General features: G+C 47.1%; 1 protein-coding gene across 4 annotated transcripts in view; it reads left to right on the top strand.

The window, feature by feature from the left end:
- Positions 1 to 16,466, top strand: part of MFSD11 (major facilitator superfamily domain containing 11) — a 34,353-nt gene extending 17,887 nt beyond the window's left edge. For 3 of the 4 annotated variants that reach the window (XM_064467507.1, XM_064467508.1, XM_064467506.1), the window contains exon 15: positions 893 to 5,625. In XM_064467507.1, coding sequence (XP_064323577.1) covers positions 893 to 1,060 — 168 coding nt within the window. In that variant the 3' untranslated portion in view covers positions 1,061 to 5,625. Of the gene's footprint in view, positions 1 to 892; positions 5,626 to 14,948 lie in introns of those variants that run through there. The other variant, XM_009513622.2, reaches the window with a different exon arrangement.
- The last annotated feature ends 204 nt before the right edge of the window (positions 16,467 to 16,670 follow it).

The raw sequence follows: 16,670 nt of genomic DNA, 5'->3' as shown, positions 1-16,670 counted from the left end.
ACCATATCACTGGAAGTTACCAGGTAGGTATGCAGACAAAGAGTTAAGTAATGCTTGTCTGTCCTTACGTTGTCAGAATGCCAAGATAAATTAATCTACGCCAGGTGGAGACTCGATGAAAAATCTTCAGACAATAAAAATACAACTGCTGTATTTTGGATAGACCATGTCACTCACAGGCATTAATTTTGTTTGGTACTGAATGTCCCAGGTCAAGATCTGTGTTGATCAGTGGTCTGGGTAGAAAAACAGTGGCACAGAGTATTGAAACTGCATGGTCCCACCAATAGCAAGCCAGTGCTGGGGGTGGAGGTCAGGGTGTGTCTGGTTTAACTGATGGCAAGGGTCTTGCTTTAAAAGACTTTTATATTTGTGCACTGCTCCATTTTTATGTAATTCTCAGTGATATGTAAGAATCAGATAGACATGGACTATAAAGATTCTTTACACGAGCTCTAATGAAAATTTTACCTTTAAAATGGATAGATTGCAAGTAAGCAACACTGCTTGTCAAAGCCTCTAGCTATTTTCATGTAGAAGAGTTTGTGATGCTGTAAAACTGGAAATAGTTTGACATGTTTGTAAATTCTAGACAAACTGTTTTCAAATACCAGAGAACTGCACTTGTGGTGCTACAAACACTTTGGAGTGTTGTGTTCACTTTCTGCAGTGAGCACTATTTGAAATACAAGCAAAAATTACATCTGTTGTGTTCCGTATTAAGACATATGTTGAGGTATAATGAAGCTTTCAGATCATATATCTTCTACAGAAGCATATTACTGACAGTTGTGTATTAAACTGTGTGTATGTCAGTTTGATAATCCTTGTATAGTAATAATAGCCTGGATATCTCCACTGATAATCTTTATACCTTGTGGTTTTCTCTCAGTCCATCTGTGCTGCAGTTGCATACTTCTACAGCAACTACCTCCTCCTGCAGTGGCAACTCCTGATCATGGTGGTTGTGGGCTTCTTTGGAACAATTACCTTCTTCACAGTGGAATGGGAAGCAGCAGCGGCTCTTGTTGCCCGTGGCTCGGACTACAGCAGCATTTGATGTAGATACCGTGCCTAGCCCAACGTAAGGAAAAGCACGTTGGTTGTGAAGTGATGCAAGAAGGTGAAAAGATCAAGTTGCTGCAGAGGTTAAGATGGAGGAAGCTATACTAAGTCACCATCAGTCTGACTGAACGTGAAACATGGGAGGACTAAAGTGCCAAATATGAAAGGCTTTTTTCTTGCTTTAATCAGCTGAGCATGGTATGCATGTTCTTAAAAATCCGGTATTAGAAATGGAAGGAAATGTAGAGATCTATGTATTGAACAATTCTGTTCTGAGACGTACGTTTCAGAATGTAATTGCCTGCCTTCACTCCGCCATGCACTATGGAATTAGTTTCATGTTTTCCCCGTAATTATTTTTCCTATATTCTAGTTCTGCAGACACTTGAATTCTTGTAGTGAATGAACGATATTTTTATAAGGTACATTATATCACGGAGTGTGTCTGCACAACTGAGAAATCAATTTGTCATTGACTTTTTCAAGAATTAGGTATGTAAAAGTATTTCTGTGGGAAATATTGCTTCTTGTTCTGTATCACCCAGTTCCTTGTTTCCCAACTGTTTGTTAACATATTTCATGTGCTTAAATTTTAGCAGATGCAGGGGGATTTTTTAGTTTTGGGGTTTTTTTTTGTTTAAGAAAGCAGATCAGGTTGTGTTGGGACACAAAAGATTTTACAAGAATATGAAGAAGCTGCCCTTAGCCATCTTAAGGATGTGATCCCAAGATCTGTGAAATATTGATAATTGAAAACAGTCTCTTGGTTCAGCATCTCAAAATTGAACTGTGTTGGCATAACTGCTGAAACTTTCTCAGGGTAATGCTGTATGAAGGACCACGAGACACGGCTTCCTTCCCAGATTCCCCAATACTCTCTTGAGTTCAATTACATTTTCGTCATAATCTGTGATGGGAGCGTTGTCTTAAGAATCACATTTCTAAAGTACAAATAGACTCAGAATGTGAACTGTAAGAACAATCTTGCAGTGTTTATTCTACTGCATACTCTAAAAATACCTGAAATGCTTAGCGTAAGCTATTTCATTCAGTGTATTTTGGGAAGACTACTGTAATCCTATTCTGCCAAATGCAAAACCAAGGGTACTAGCATAGTAACTGAGTTTTAATCCAAAACTGTTACAGGTGATATAATACAGGCAGTGCATGCAACTCACCTGGACTTTTATCCGTCTACGTGACGCTGCAGCACTTGCAGTTATGTTTCTGTCTAGCAGGCAAGCAAGATGCAACTGAGAGCAGGTATGGAACACTGAGACGGTGTTTTTAGACACTCCATGTAGCTATTTCGAGAAAAGTACCATTTGTCAACCTTTTTTTATGCACAGTCAGAATGTTAATGTCTTCTCTTTAAAGGCAAGTTAAAAAAAGTCGACTCGGTGTGTGTCAGTAGATCCTGCATGTCGTAACTATGTAGGTGTACCAAGGTTAAACTCGGTGAGGGAGTGTGGTATTGGCCGTGACATTTGCTGTCACTCACAGGGCACGTAACACCACTCCCATGGAGCACAGCGCTCTTCATGCACAGTGAAACAGCAGAGGGGGTTATTTTACAGGCATGTAGAAAAGGATTTTTAAATTCACTGCAGGTTTTTGCTGTGAGATCAGTAGGTGTTAATGGGAGGATGAGAGGGCACCTGAACACTTGGCAAGCAAAGAAGTCTGTGAGGACAGCCAGGAAAGAAAGCCTTGTGTGTTCCCAGGGGATTTAATGAATGATGTGAAAGAAAATGAGACAGAACACACATTTGAGCGAGGGGCTGCCAAAGCCAGTCCAATCTGTCAGACAAACTGAAGAAGCATTCAGTATTCAATCAATATATATGATTAGTGTGGCCAGCAACACTCTAATGCCTCTCTCCTATCCATTCCCATTATCCAGTAATTTGAAGCATACTGTTTTTATATACTGAGCACTGTGAAAGGTAGAGATGATAGGATGCTGCCAGTGATTAGAATTCTGTTGCTACACATTTGTGTTTTCTCCCAAGTACCCAAAAGGATAAAGAGCTGCTTTTAAGATAAGGAGTTGCTGACTTTTGTCTTGAGCTCTTCCTGGGACCTTTTCCCTCCTGTGTATCAACAGAGAAGAGAGACTTGGAAGTTCACAAGCAACAATTTTGTCTTACAGTACATGGGGGTAAAAATGGTTCTTGGGCCTTGTAGTGATGACTAACTTATAAATGCTTTTAAAACAATGCCATTTAATTGTAGCTAGGTTATGGCTCTCTTGAGGTTGCTTTTAAAATTGATTCCTTTTAATGAACTGTGGTGTTCATCTGCCATGTAAGAATTATATAAACTATTTTATTAGAAATTAAAAATGCTAAGTTTATGTAGTTTCAAAAAGCATTTTGAAGCATTTCAGGGATATTAATGACCTAGGACTTGTGGATTTTCAGCACCTCTGATGCTTTACTCTTTTTTCTCTGTTCTATTTGGTCTGACTCCATCTCAGATAATGTTGGAAGGCTGTTCAGAACTATTTATTGGGTCATAAAAGTGAAGTATTATTGCTCTGTGACAAGTTTTACAAGAAATCATGAAATTCTCAAAACTGCATCAAGGTTAGCCAATTTTTTTTATTATTAACTATGTAAGTATCATTTTTGACATTTTATCTGAAGAGGCAGTTCTCAGTTATTCAAGCTGATGATAACACATGATTGCTTTTCACTTATTCCAATCTCTCTGATTTGTCAGGAGGCGAAAAATCCACCCAGCTATACACAATAGTTGGTTCGGTCAAAATTTTTGGTACAGTAGTATGAAGAATAGTAATGCTGACATCCGTGTATGTTCCCATCTCCTAATCTTTTTATCAGGATTTACCAGCCTTCAGACTGCACCCTGTTCATTTCACCTCCTTGGCCTTTGAACAATTTCATGTTAATCTGAATCAGGGGCGTAATGTTAAATTAAGTGGGATTTGAAAAAAAGACTTTTGCTGTATCTGTGGTATTGTGGGTTTGTTTTATATTAGGGATTTCATCTTAAGTGAAATCACACATTAAGTTGCTTGGGCTTATTGAAAAGTCGTCTTTCATTTGTTTGGGGCTTTTTTCCCCTCTTATCCTTTTAGGTTGTTACTAAGGTGTAATATCTTGACATATCACGTCCTCAAGTTTCTCAAACAAAGCTAAAGCGGAAATGAAAACTGATACTCTTGACATGTGAGTGCCAAAGAAGCTGCTACAAATTAGTCTTTAATGCATATCATATAAGCATATCTATATTTTTGTCTTGCCAGTTAGTTTTCATTTTGAGATATGAAAGTATGGAAAGAGAACTTCTACAGCTGTAGACCTTGTCCATAATTAAGTGATATGCTTTTGCTTTTGTTGTGTTAGTTCCATTAGGTACAATCTATGTTAGCAAGTTGAGATAAGAGAATAATCTATAAAATGTTCTTTATAAATAATTATAATCTACAAATTTCTGCAGATAAAGCTAAACTCACACAGGGTATTAAAGTGGAAAAAAAAACCCAAACAACAAAAACCACCAAACCACACAACCCCCTGACGAAACCCATAACCTTTACCGAGGTCCATATCTTAGCAGAAACCCTCCTGTGGTAGGGTTATTAAAAACAAGAAGTTGTCTGGTATAATTCTTTGAATTTTTGTGACCATTTAAAACTAACTGGAAAGAGGACTTCCTGGTGGAGCCTGCTAGTATAACTTTATGGAAAAATAAGTGTAGAAAACCATAAATTCAGGACGGTGTGTCAGTTAACAGGCTGGGAAAGCTCCATTTGACTTCCTTTGAACTCCTTTGGACTTCCTTTTCAAAGACTTATCTACATCACACTTTTCCTTGGAAGTCTTGTAGCCCCACTTCTGCAAATTGAATGGAAGCAGTAGTTAATACCATGTTTTCTGTTCCCTGGTAGGTCTTCTAACATCCTGGCAGAAATATTAAAAATTGGAGAATTTAAAGATGAAGTTGAGAAGTTAGCTGCTTAACCAGATACGTGCCGTTCTGATATGACCACGCTGGTTCAGAAACAAGGTAGACTCTGTTGTAGTTTTCATAGATAAATTCAGAATGATGCTTTGCTAAGTTTAACTTCAGAGATGGTGCTAGTACCACAGAGAAGCGCTAACGAGAGAGTAGGAAAAAAAATCCTTGAAGTGCAATAGAGCAAATCTGGAGCTGAGAACAATTCTCAGCGGGCGTGAGGAGGGGTGTTGTGCTCAGCTTGGTTTGGGCATTTAGCTGCTGCTGCTGGCAGTGACTCAATTCCTATTTGTTTCATACTTTCTCTGCTATTTTAGTTATTTCAGCTGTTGACATGTCCTCCTTCACACTATCATTTCTTTTGTTTACATTTTGACTCTGCAGAAGTCTTGTTTAAGTGAAACGTTTTTAAACTTTAATAAAAGGTGTCTTTGGGTTGGAATTGGTGAGAATTGAGAAGAGGCTGACTTAATAGTTATCCTAATGAAAATGCTGATTTCAGGTGGGTGTACCTGACTCTCTACTATATTTCTTTTCATGGTCACAGCCATTCAAATAAAAGTGAATCACAGACCATGTTTTTGTTAAGCTCTCAGAATCGCTCATGTCCTGCTTTCCAAAGCCCCTGGCAGGACTGTTTAAAAGGGAGACAGTCTTCAGTGATGGGTCTGGGAAGGGCTTTGTGCCACCTGTACGGGCCTGCTTCAGAAAATGAAAATGTTTTGTTTGGTGCCGAGTAGCCCTTTTGAACCACTTGACTGTAGTCACAGGGTGGGCTAGTGAAATGTCTTGGGGAAACCAGGGCAGCTGCCGCAGATCTAGCCTGTCGTCCTTCCCTCTCCTGTTTGAGAGCCTGTCTTAAGAAAACTGACCTGGTGTTGAGAGGAGAAAGTGTCCTGGGGAGGGGTGGGGTTGTTTGGTTTTGTGGGTTCTTCCAGTATCCTTCCCCATAACTTTGGATATTTTTCTCCTCACTCAAGTATTGTGTCTGAAAGACTCCTCAAAATCCATCAGAATTGTGGAGTGTTTGGATCCTGTTTACGTCAAATTAAACATAGATGTGGAGGGCTCTTGTCCAGTTAGAAACTACATGGCTGAAAGGCATGATTGAGTCCTGGCTTCATGCTGCGATGAAAGGGCATGGAGGGAGCAGCAGGGAACAGCTTTGCTGGCTGTCATTTGCCTGGATTGTGTGTGAAGGAACATGATTGCAGAGATTAAGATGCCATGGGAAGGTGACAAGGGCCTCATGCAAGGAGGCCAGTACAGACATTGTACCTGCTGCGTGTTTTCCCTCAAGATTCAGTAATTTGCAGATCCATTAAAATCCACTGAGGTTCCACTAGTGTGATCCTTGGATGGCCTTGGTATTGTGATTTCTGAGAGAACCTGTATTCAATAGCTGTCTGCAAAATCCTTTATGTGAACAAATAGAAAAGAACCTCGCAGGTTAGCTTTTGCTGTGTACAGCCCTTTGAAACTCTGGATAAAAGGATGTTTAGGAGTTTGTGCTTCAAAGTTAGATGATGAAGGGGGGGGAAAGAGGGTTTGTGCCTTAAGGAAAAAAAATAATTCATTCTGTCATATTAAAGGAAAATTACAATTTGTTAAGGTCACTTAGTGAAATTAGCTTCAATTAGCATCCTTACTAAATGCAGTGGTGCCTGCTTATTGTCAGAGCCACTCATCTTGTGGTAATACCTGACCTGCAGAATTTGATTATTAATCTTTGTAAAAAAACAATTACACAGATAATAACCTGTTTAAAAGAGCCTCACCATGCATCATTTTGTTTCATGCTCGCAAAAGTATAACTGTGGTACAGAGCATTTGTTTAACAGCTCCAGTGCTGAATGACTGTGCTAAGGAAGAAGAGTTATTTCCTCTGTAGCAATAAAACAGTGGAGGGTGCGCCGGGCTCCTTTGCCCACGGGACTGAGTGTTTAGCCATGAAAGCAGGGGGCACTGGAAAGAGTCGCAAGCTTGCCAGAGTGCCCCCGTCCTGTCCAAGCAGCATGATTGGCAAGGAGAGCAGGGAGTGCTCAGCCTTTTCCCTTGCTGAAATTTCTCCAAACGCTCACCTAAAATTTGCAGACTAAATTTCTAAACCACCTTTCTTCCCATCCTACATATTCCTACATAATACCTGTACAGGGGATAAATGGCCACTGTCATGTATTCCTATGCTCAGCTTGAAACAGGGTAAAACCAGCATGTTCATCAGCTGGCGCTTCCATTCAGGTGTTATCTCTGTGTGTAGGTGACCCAGCCTTGCGGCGTGACGAAGTAGCTGCTCTTCCTCCCCGCAGGGCTGGGATTCCTCCTCTGCCCTCCGAGGCAGCAGGCTGATGGCGCGGGGCTGGTGCTCTCTGTTGGCGCGTTAGGGCATGCAGCAGGCAGACACTGGGCAGCGCTAAACTCACCAGTGCAACGAGCACCCGGGCTGTAATTGGAACTTTTGGAGAAAATACAACATTGAGAGAGTCTGAAAAATGAGTGTTCCAGTGTTCGCATTCATATGCCACCCTTACCTCATTGCAGAGTGAAATAGAGCAGCAATCACAGGTAGATCTCAATGATGTTTATGAATAATTATTATAATTATACTTCAGAAGAGCTTAATTCTGCAAATTCTCAGACGTGTTGGTAAGGCACGAAGTGCTGCCCTTTCGCAGTCAGCGGCAGAGGACAGCACTCGGTGCCCCTGCGGGTGTTCACGGCGCTTGCCTACGCTTCGTGCTTTCACGCTAGTGTTGCCGTGATTTGATAGACGCATAAAAAATGACTGTAGGGGAAGGAAAGGGCATTACGCACACTGGCTTTCACTTCATGCAGAAAGCAATTGGATTTGAAAGTTTGCTAGCTGGTAAAAATATTTACAATGTTCTGTAGCAAACAAATAAACTACCAGTCCCAGGGATGGGGAGGGGGGGTGACTTGAAATGCTGCAACACTGGAAGCTTTGTATTCAGGACGTGCTTCCTGGATAAGACCCCTTCGCACTGAGGGAGGTCCAGGCATGTCGTGTAATGCTATTAATTAAGGGAAGTGCCTGTCAGACTGCGGTGGGGGAGGGCCGGTGACGGCAGGTAGCCCTGAGATGCTCACAGGGACTCTGCCCCTGCGGGCTAGCGACGGGACATTTGCGCATGGCCATTTCCCGAGCTCCGCAGCCTGGTGCCCACCTTGCTCCAACCCCCGCCCCCCTCTGGAGCCGTGTTTGAGCTCATTCCTTGCCGTTGGTCCTTGCTGAAGCTACAAAGTGGGTGCATGTCCATGCCTGGCCTCTCGCTGTGCTGATCCTCACCGGGTCCTACTGATGTGGCTGGCTTAGCCTCGGCCCTGCCTTGCCTAGCGATCGCTGGCTGTGGCTACCATTGCTGGATCCAGTTCAGGTACTGTGGGCCTGCGCCCTTGCTGGTGATGGCACCCTCTCGGCTCGCCTTGCAGAGCTGTCACTTCTGCTGCTCCTGGGTGTTGAGCAGCACAACCTGCCCTAATAACCATGTGTGCTTGGGGAACCCGGAGGGTCTGCTGTGGGTGGAGCTCGGGGCTGATGGATGCATGCCTGGGGCTGTCACAAGACCATGGACAATCAGACCTTGTTTTTTTATCCACCGTGTGCATGTTTTTTTCACCAGGCAAGTGAAGTATCGCTTGGCATTTGTGACTGGGCCGGGGAAAGGGTTGCCAGGGCGTAAGCTGGTTCTGCTTAGGCAGTTTTACACACCCCAGACCAAAATTGGGGTGGGGGAAGGGTCTCATTCTGCTTTCCAACACCAGCTCAGCCCCACCGTGGGTCTGGATACACTGCAGGATCAAAGCAAAAGACTTTGGTCTGGGAGGGAGCCAAGGGTTGTAGCTACCCGTGGCCAGGCGAGGTTGGTAACAAGCCAGGTGAGACGCAGAGGTGAGTGCTTAAATATGTAGAAGGAAAACAAAGGGCTTATTTTTCATGTTTAGGTAACTGGTCGTGACGACACGTTGATAAATAGCGATAATGAGGGATCAGCAAAGCTCAGGTTCTGATCGTTCACTTTATTTTGACAGGAATGAAGGGTCATGTTGCACCGTTAAAAATTGAACTTTTCAGATGGTGATGAAGGTGGTGGGGGCTTAGGCTGCAGAGAAAGGGAGTGGGAATACCCTGGGAAGTACTAAGCAGCTGAAAGCGCAGTTTGATGGTCGATGTTTTCATGACAGGCGATATTTAGCGAGAATTATAGTAGTCCTGGGTCACTGACTGAAACTCTCAGATGATCTTGTTTTGTCTCTCATGGAATTAAAGGCTTAGGGTATTGATAATACTTAGATGAGGAGACTGCTCAGTATTTTCTACTGCAAAGTACTGCTCTGAAATACATGATTTGTTTTTCCTCTGCTAATAAATTCCTCCCCCAGAAAACTTCGTGTAGGAGATAAATATTGCAAAACAGGAGAATTTTGAAACAGAAAGTGAAGCGGCATGCCCAAGGCAACACGCATCCTCAGCGGCGGAGCTGGGATTAGCTGTTGGTTGCCCCCAGCTAATCCAGTTTGCAAATCCCCAGACAGAGCTGCTGTCCTGGGAGCTGCTTGTAGCTGTGCACAGCTCTTCCCCCCCACCCCAGGATGTAAAATACTGTCCAAAAACTTAACACAAGCCTTCTTGTCTGAGGGCTGGGACGTGGGAAGAGTTACGCCTCTATGGGATGGTAAGCGGAGGCAGGTTGTGAGTGCTTGGGGGACTCGCTGGTTTGTGGAGCTGTTGGAGGACCTGCAGCAGCAGAGCCTGGGGGAGGCCCTGGCTCGTCCCCCCCGGCTCTCATCCCAGTTTTGCTGGCCTGACTGCTGACGAAACGGGTGGGCATTTGGCCTGAGCGGAGGAAGCTGTGCGGTTTGGGGGAGCAGAGAGAAATGCACTGCATCTGCTCCGAGTTCGGCAGTGCTGTGGGAAGACTTTGTGGAGAAACACCTTGAAATGGGCTTCTGTGTCCAGGTGCTGTGAGGCAGACCTTTGGGTCTTGCTGCCCTGGCACGGCTCCGTGCGGGAGCGGTGCATCGCCCTCTGGGTGCATGCCGAGGGCGAAGTGAACGGGCTGGATCTGGCTGAACAGGCAGGAGCTGAGGGAAGCGGCCCAGGGCTCTCCAACCCAGGCCCTCCAAACCCAGGGTCTGGCTGCCCTTGGCACAGCAGCAGAGGGTGCGCTCTGCTCGCACACCTCCTGCCCTCCTGGCCGCTCCCTGCGCAGCCTCCCCAAGGTGCCCTTCGGATCGCTCGCTCCCACCCATGGCTCCCAATTAAATCCACCTCAGGTCAGCTCCTGACAAGCAGCCTCCCTTGTAACTCGAGGAGGTTACCAGCCAGCTGATTCTTGAAATGCATCTTAAAAAGAGAAGGGCTTGGGCTGGCAGCCAAGATAAATTTTTTTTTTCCTTTCTCCTTCCTTCTCTGTAGCAACTTCTTCTGCAGAGCTGTGGCTCAGCTGGCAGGTTGTGGGCACTGAGAGGTGATAGGGTGTGCGTAATGCTAATTAGCTGTTGTACCTGCAGCTCCTCAGTATGTAAAACCCTGACAGACCCAGTTGTCATAATTAATGTCCACAGAAATAGCGGAAGAGCTCTTAGACCTTGTGCTGGGGGATTTAAGCTGATTTCTAAGTACTAGAAACCAGGAACAGGATTGAGTGAGAGCAGGTTGTCCTGTGTGTTTGTAAAGGGTTCCTTGCATCCTCCTGAGGCAGCTGGGACGTGATGCTCTGTGGCTCAGGATGTGGGATACAGCTGCTCTCAAATATGAGCTCTTCTGATGGTGTTTCTGCATTCACCTCTGTGTCAATGATTATAATTGCCCTCTGTTAATAAGAAAGTGCTCAGAGCTATGCAGCAGATGGAAGATGTGTGTGTTTATTTTATAATTGAGGCCTCTCTAGCATATTTTGTGCAGAGCGAAAGGAAAGGAATGAAGCGATGTTTGCTTTGAGGCACTAAGTGTGAGCAGCCCTGTTCTGTCACAGGGCATAAACCAGGAATCGCTATGGGGATGGGAGAGGAGCTGGGCCCCCTTTGATGGGCAAACTGGCAATTTTAGTTGCATCAGGACCCTGGTGTAAAGGTACCTCCTTGTTCCAGGTAAGAGCCAGCAGGAGCTGCTGTCCCTGCTTGAATGGCTGTGGAGGCTGCAGGTCCTGTGTTTGGGGTCTGCTCAGGTGGGAAACCAAAGGAGGAACTGGGAGAGGTGTGGGGCTGGCCTCTGCTGGGAAGGACTGGATTTTGGAGCAAACCCTCCTGGCTGTGGAGGAGAGAGGTTTGGAGAGATGGGAGGGCAAGAGGGACGCAGGAAGGGCTAGGGAGATGGGGTATTGCGGGGAAGTTCATGGCCAGCCGGTAAGGGACTGGTGGGCAGGATGCTGGTCTGGATGTGCATCTGAGGATGAGGTTTATCCTGGAAACTTACCCTGCTCTTTCAGGGTTGGCAGCTTCATCCTGTTGGTTCAGGAACGCGATTAAGAGTATCCTCTGAGAATATTGTGTGGAAGGCACTTTATCGTATTTTTGCATTGAACATGATGCGTCAGAAGCCTGGCTGGGGTAGAGGGTTCGTGCATAACCTTGATGGCACCTTCACCCTCTCAGTGTGGCCGCACAGGCCCTCTTTGGGGTGGGGATGCGCCACAACTAGGCAGTGGGGACGGGTCCTGTCCCTGCGGCTGCTGGCTGACCGTGGGGCACGGTGTCTCCGCAAAGCTCCTGACCTCCTTTGCAAAGCACCTGCAGATGTGTGGGTGAAAATAAGCAGGTGCAAAGAGCCCGAGGGGAGCGTAGGAAGCCTTTTCTAGCTGGCTACAGCTGGCAATAAAGTTCTGAACATGGCAGCATCTCTCCTCCCCCAAGGCATCAGTATTCCACCCACCAAGCTGGACCTGTAGCTGGGGCAGCCCGCGGCCGGGGTTAGCTGAGCACGCAGCACTCGTGTCATCCCCTGCCAGGGCTGGTTTGTAGCAGCACTAGCTAGCAGAGTTTATCGCTCTGTTGGGCACACGGAGCTGCTGACCTGCATTTGGCTTCCCCCTTATGTAGCAGAGAGACAATTCCAGCCTCCGTAATTAATGAGTCTCTCCCGCCAGGGTCTAGGGTGAAGCATCAACACAGGAAATTGGCCAGGCTAAGTGGTGTCTGTGCTTGGATCCCGGCCGTAAAGGCAGGCCTTAGCCAGCTGAGATGAATTGTGGCTTGGTTGCTGAATTCATTTTTCATCCTTGGGCCTGAAGGCAGACACGGGAACAGCTCCTGTGCAATCTGAGCTGCACATTTACCACACTCCTCCTCTGCCTGGGGCCTCATCTGTTGCAAATATGCCACGTGCAACATGGATAAGAAAAGAAGGAATAAGGCTTGTTGGTCTGTGTCCATGGGGGTTACCCATGCTTTGGTTTTGCAGTGGCATTTGGGGACTGGACAGTCCAACACCACTCCTCAGGGAGATAAGGTTACAAGGTAAAGGGTTAATTCTCAGAGAGCAAGTGGGCTGCTAAAAGGCAGCACGATTACTCTGATCTGACCTGGGGTTTGGTTAATGGAAACAGCTCACCCCAGGCATAGCTTCTGAGATGCTGTCAGGCTCCCAGGCACAGTGGTGGTGTGCACCGTGGCTGCTGTTTCAGAAAAAGCCAATTTATTTAGCTTGTAGTGAAACAAGATTAAACATGCAGCAGCCTGCTTATTGTTTAAGGACAATTCCTGTTCCTGCAGCCCCGTGCTCATTTATTGCATCCTTTTGTATGAATCTGGGTTCTGGCTGAATCCTCACCACTGCCGCTGGGGTCAAACGTGAAACCCTTCTCTTGGGCTGGCCGCCGCTGTGCAGCGCTGATGTCTCGCGCGAGCACCAGAGAGAGACGAATGAACGGCTGTTGAGTTGAATTGCCAATTCTTCGGCGCGGTGTCTGCACAACCTGGGCCTAGGCTTTCCGAATGCTGTTGCAATACAAATAATTATGCTAATGTGGAATGGCATGTCCTGTTGTGCAGAGCTGTGCTGTGGATCAGTGGGTGGTTTTGTTGGGGAAAATGAATGTGCACTTTAGTGGAAGGGGGAGCTCCACGCTCTCGCTAGCCAAGGGTTTGTAGATCAGCAGCAAGGTCCAAAAGCACAGAGACATTGCAGCTGATGAGAATTTCTGGCAAAGAAAATTCAGAATCCACCCAGGTGGGTTGTCTGCTTTATTGTCACCTGATGTGTTTGCTTTGGAAGGGAGTAGGTGTAAACCGTGCTGGCCAGCACAGGACATGCCAGCTAGCAGCTGGCAGCTCAGGACACGGCTCGTAGGCAGAGCAGATGCATGGCCAGCGGTACCTTCCCCTTCCTGCCGCTGCTCCGGGATGTGCTCTGGGAGATCCTGAGGCTGGGGGTGGGAGTGGGCTGGTTTTGGCCTGCTCTTTTCTCCCTAAAGCCAAGCACTCTCCAGAAGGCCATGCACAGTCTAGCCTGAGGCCAGACTCTAGTCTGGCTGGCAGCACAGGTCGTGCGTGGCTGCACCGCTCTGCCTGCGTGCAACACCAGTACGGACTGGGCAACCCCGTTCCCTAGCAGCTGCAAAGGCTCGTGCCTGTAGAGAAAGCAAGCAAAAACTCTCATGGTGGACTTGGGGTGATGCATGTGTGGGTTACCTTGCTGCTTTCCTCTCTCTCCTTTACTTTCACTGCTTCTTGTCTGCATCCCCTATCGCTTTATCACTCTCTCTTCCCCCCCCGCCCCCTTGCTCCTTCCTTCCCCTGTAGCTACTGGTTGGTAGGTAGCTGTCTCACAGCTATCTCAAAAGTTCAGCAGTGTCACCTCGTGCCATGTCCATGTGTGTCAGAGATGAGGCAGTCTAGTGAGCCGAGCTTTGAGCTCTGAATTTCTAATCCTGGCTCCTTTGCTGGTGTTAGACAGGTGCCTTGGAGCAGGTCTTGGCTTCCTCACCTGCAGGATGGGGCCGTTGCTAAAATAACCCACTTCTGGGGCAGCATGAGGTGCGCTTGGTGGATCATGTTCGAGTAAAATCGCTTGAAAATGAATTATTCAGACTTGCTGGCCAGCAACATGCAGCTCCAGTAGCTAGCTCTTCCCAGGGCTGGGAGCAATCCCTGCAGGAACAGCCCTGCTTCAGGGCTGCGATCGAACACACCGCGGCAGGCAGAGCTTCCAGGTGTGATGCCTGCCTTCAGGCAGCCCAGATAAGCCACCCTGCACCCAGGAGGGGACTGGGTGTCTGCTGCTTCCCAGCAGCCGGGAGCAGGCTGTGCTGCTGGAAGGGCTCGGTTATGTTTGGAGCTGTGTAAGGTAAGTGGGGAGCATCTGTCTTCTCTGTAGAAGCTGAGCTGAGAGGCTGGCCTGCCAGTTTGACCCAGCTCCCAAAAACCCATGGGCATTAAAACCACTCCTTCCCTTTACCGGGACATCTTTGGAGGTGCTGCCTGTTTCCCTGGCCCTGGGAAGGGCTGGCTCCCACATCCCCTTGCAATAGCAGCTGGGAGGAGTTTGGCCCTGGGGAAAGGCTGTGGTGGTGCTGGGGACACGGGGACACCGGGACACAGCTGCGCCTACCTACTGTTTCTTCTGCCCTGGGTGCCTAAATTTTAAGGTGCTTTCATTTGCTGTTGGCAAATAGGAGCATTTTGGAGGCTGTTGGGTGGCTGGGCAAGGACAGAGCAGCTTCCCCTCGCAATGATGAACCTCTGCCAGCCCACCGCGAGGGAAGGAGCAGATCTGCTCGAGTCCCCCGAGGAGGAAAAATGCTGAGTGCATTCAAACAGGGTGCGGGTGTAAGCCTGTGCATGCATGAGAGAGTGAGAGGGAAAGTGCATTTTGCAGAAGTAGCTCTTCCTGGCATTGCAGTTCATCTTGTTAATAAATCTCTTGTAACACCTCCCCGCAGAGCCCCTCAAGAAATCAGCTAACCAGGAGAAAGTCGAGATCAAAGATAAGCCTACTAATCCATTATCAGCAAATGCAATCAGACTCTCCATCTGCTATCAAAGGCCCCCGCAACCCGACAACTGGGAGCCAGCCATCCGCTGCCTGCCTGCACAGATGCTTGGTCACCGCTGCGCTGTCGCCTGCCTCTATATTCACCTAGTGTCAGCCTAGATGTGCGGGCTTGTGTTCAAAGTCTGTGCCTCCTCTCAGAAGGAGCCAGGTAGAGCTGATGAGCTGAAGCACACGCACACACCTTGGCTGAAAAACAAGCGCTGGGTGGCTTATGGAGCCATGTTCAATTTAGTGGTGTGTGCCCCGGTACAGAAATAAGAGCCCTCTCTTGGCCAGGATTGCTTTTGAGAGTGTCTGTGGAAGGAGGAGGCACATAGAAACTCTTGTGATGGGTATTTATTAATGACATGGGTGGGAGCGCTAGGTTTCCTTGCCCCCTCCGTGTTTGAGCTCAGACCTGTTCAGGGGGGAGCATCGGCAGCCTGGCAGTGTCTGGGCAGCCGTGGGGTGTGCGGCTGCAGCACGTCAGTCTCTGTAGATGCTCACCAAGGGCACAGGCCTGCCTTGGAGGAATTCGTGTTATGAGCTGAGGACCCTGTTTTGCAAACAGGGCACAAAGATCTTACATGCTTCTCGGCGGCATCTGAGCGTGGAGCTGAGATTTGCAGGCAGGGCTGTGGTGTGCAGCATCGCCTTTCCTACAAGACCATCTTTCCTGCTCTCCTGCTCTTCGGGTTGGTCATCACAGAATCCCAGACTGCCTGAGGTTAGGAGGGACCTCTGTAGGTCGTCTGGTCCAACCCCCTGCCCAAGCAGAGCCACCCACAGCAGGTTGCCCGGGACTGTGTCCAGTTGGCTTTTGGGTATCTCCAAGGATGGAGTCTCCACCAGCTCTCATCCTCGGTGATCAGCCTAGTCCACGGCTGACTCCACGAACACCATGGCAATCTTGCTCGGAGGGCTGACCCCGCTTTGTGCCCGAGCTGGGGAGCCTTTGCCTCTGGTCCTCACTTCTCTCGGCAGTAGTGATGGAGACCTGTCATCAGTGCACCAGGTGTACAGCCACGCGGGCACGTTCCGGACTGTTCCAACCACGCCACGCTTTTCCGACCAGGCACGTATTAAGGTTTGGGGACCCACTAATGGTTCTTACTTCTCTTCTTCCTCTATTCCTATTTCCTTTGAAATATTCATTATTCAGAATAAAAATCTGTCCCAGGTAGTTTCAGGATTCAGCTTGCTGCACAAGATGAGCAAAAGAGCAAAACTAACAGCGGGTGAAGAATGGTTTAATTTAGTTACTGATTTTCTATAAAGTAATTATTTCTTTAAAAACCTGGGATTTACTAAAAGTATCACAATTACTTTTTTCATTATGGCTACAGAATGAAGCGATCATTTAATTAATAAACATTTGGCATACCTTTAAATAGGTTTTTAATTACATAAAAAGGACACTGTCAAGGTGTCTTTCATAATTTTTAATAGACCTGGATTTTTTTTTCCCCTTGCAGTCGGATGCAACTCTTTGGGTTTGATTGGCTGCTCCAGACACAAACTGGAGAAGCCACTTCCCTAAAAAAAACATTTAAAAAAACCCCAAAAGCCTTGTTTGTAGGCTCAGAGCTGAGCTGTGGTCTCCCTGCCTCCTGTTTCTCAGCTTGTGGGC

The sequence above is a fragment of the Phalacrocorax carbo genome, chromosome 16 (assembly GCF_963921805.1).
Source record: "Phalacrocorax carbo chromosome 16, bPhaCar2.1, whole genome shotgun sequence".
NCBI lineage: Eukaryota > Metazoa > Chordata > Aves > Suliformes > Phalacrocoracidae > Phalacrocorax > Phalacrocorax carbo.
This window is presented reverse-complemented; position numbering and strand designations above follow the sequence as displayed.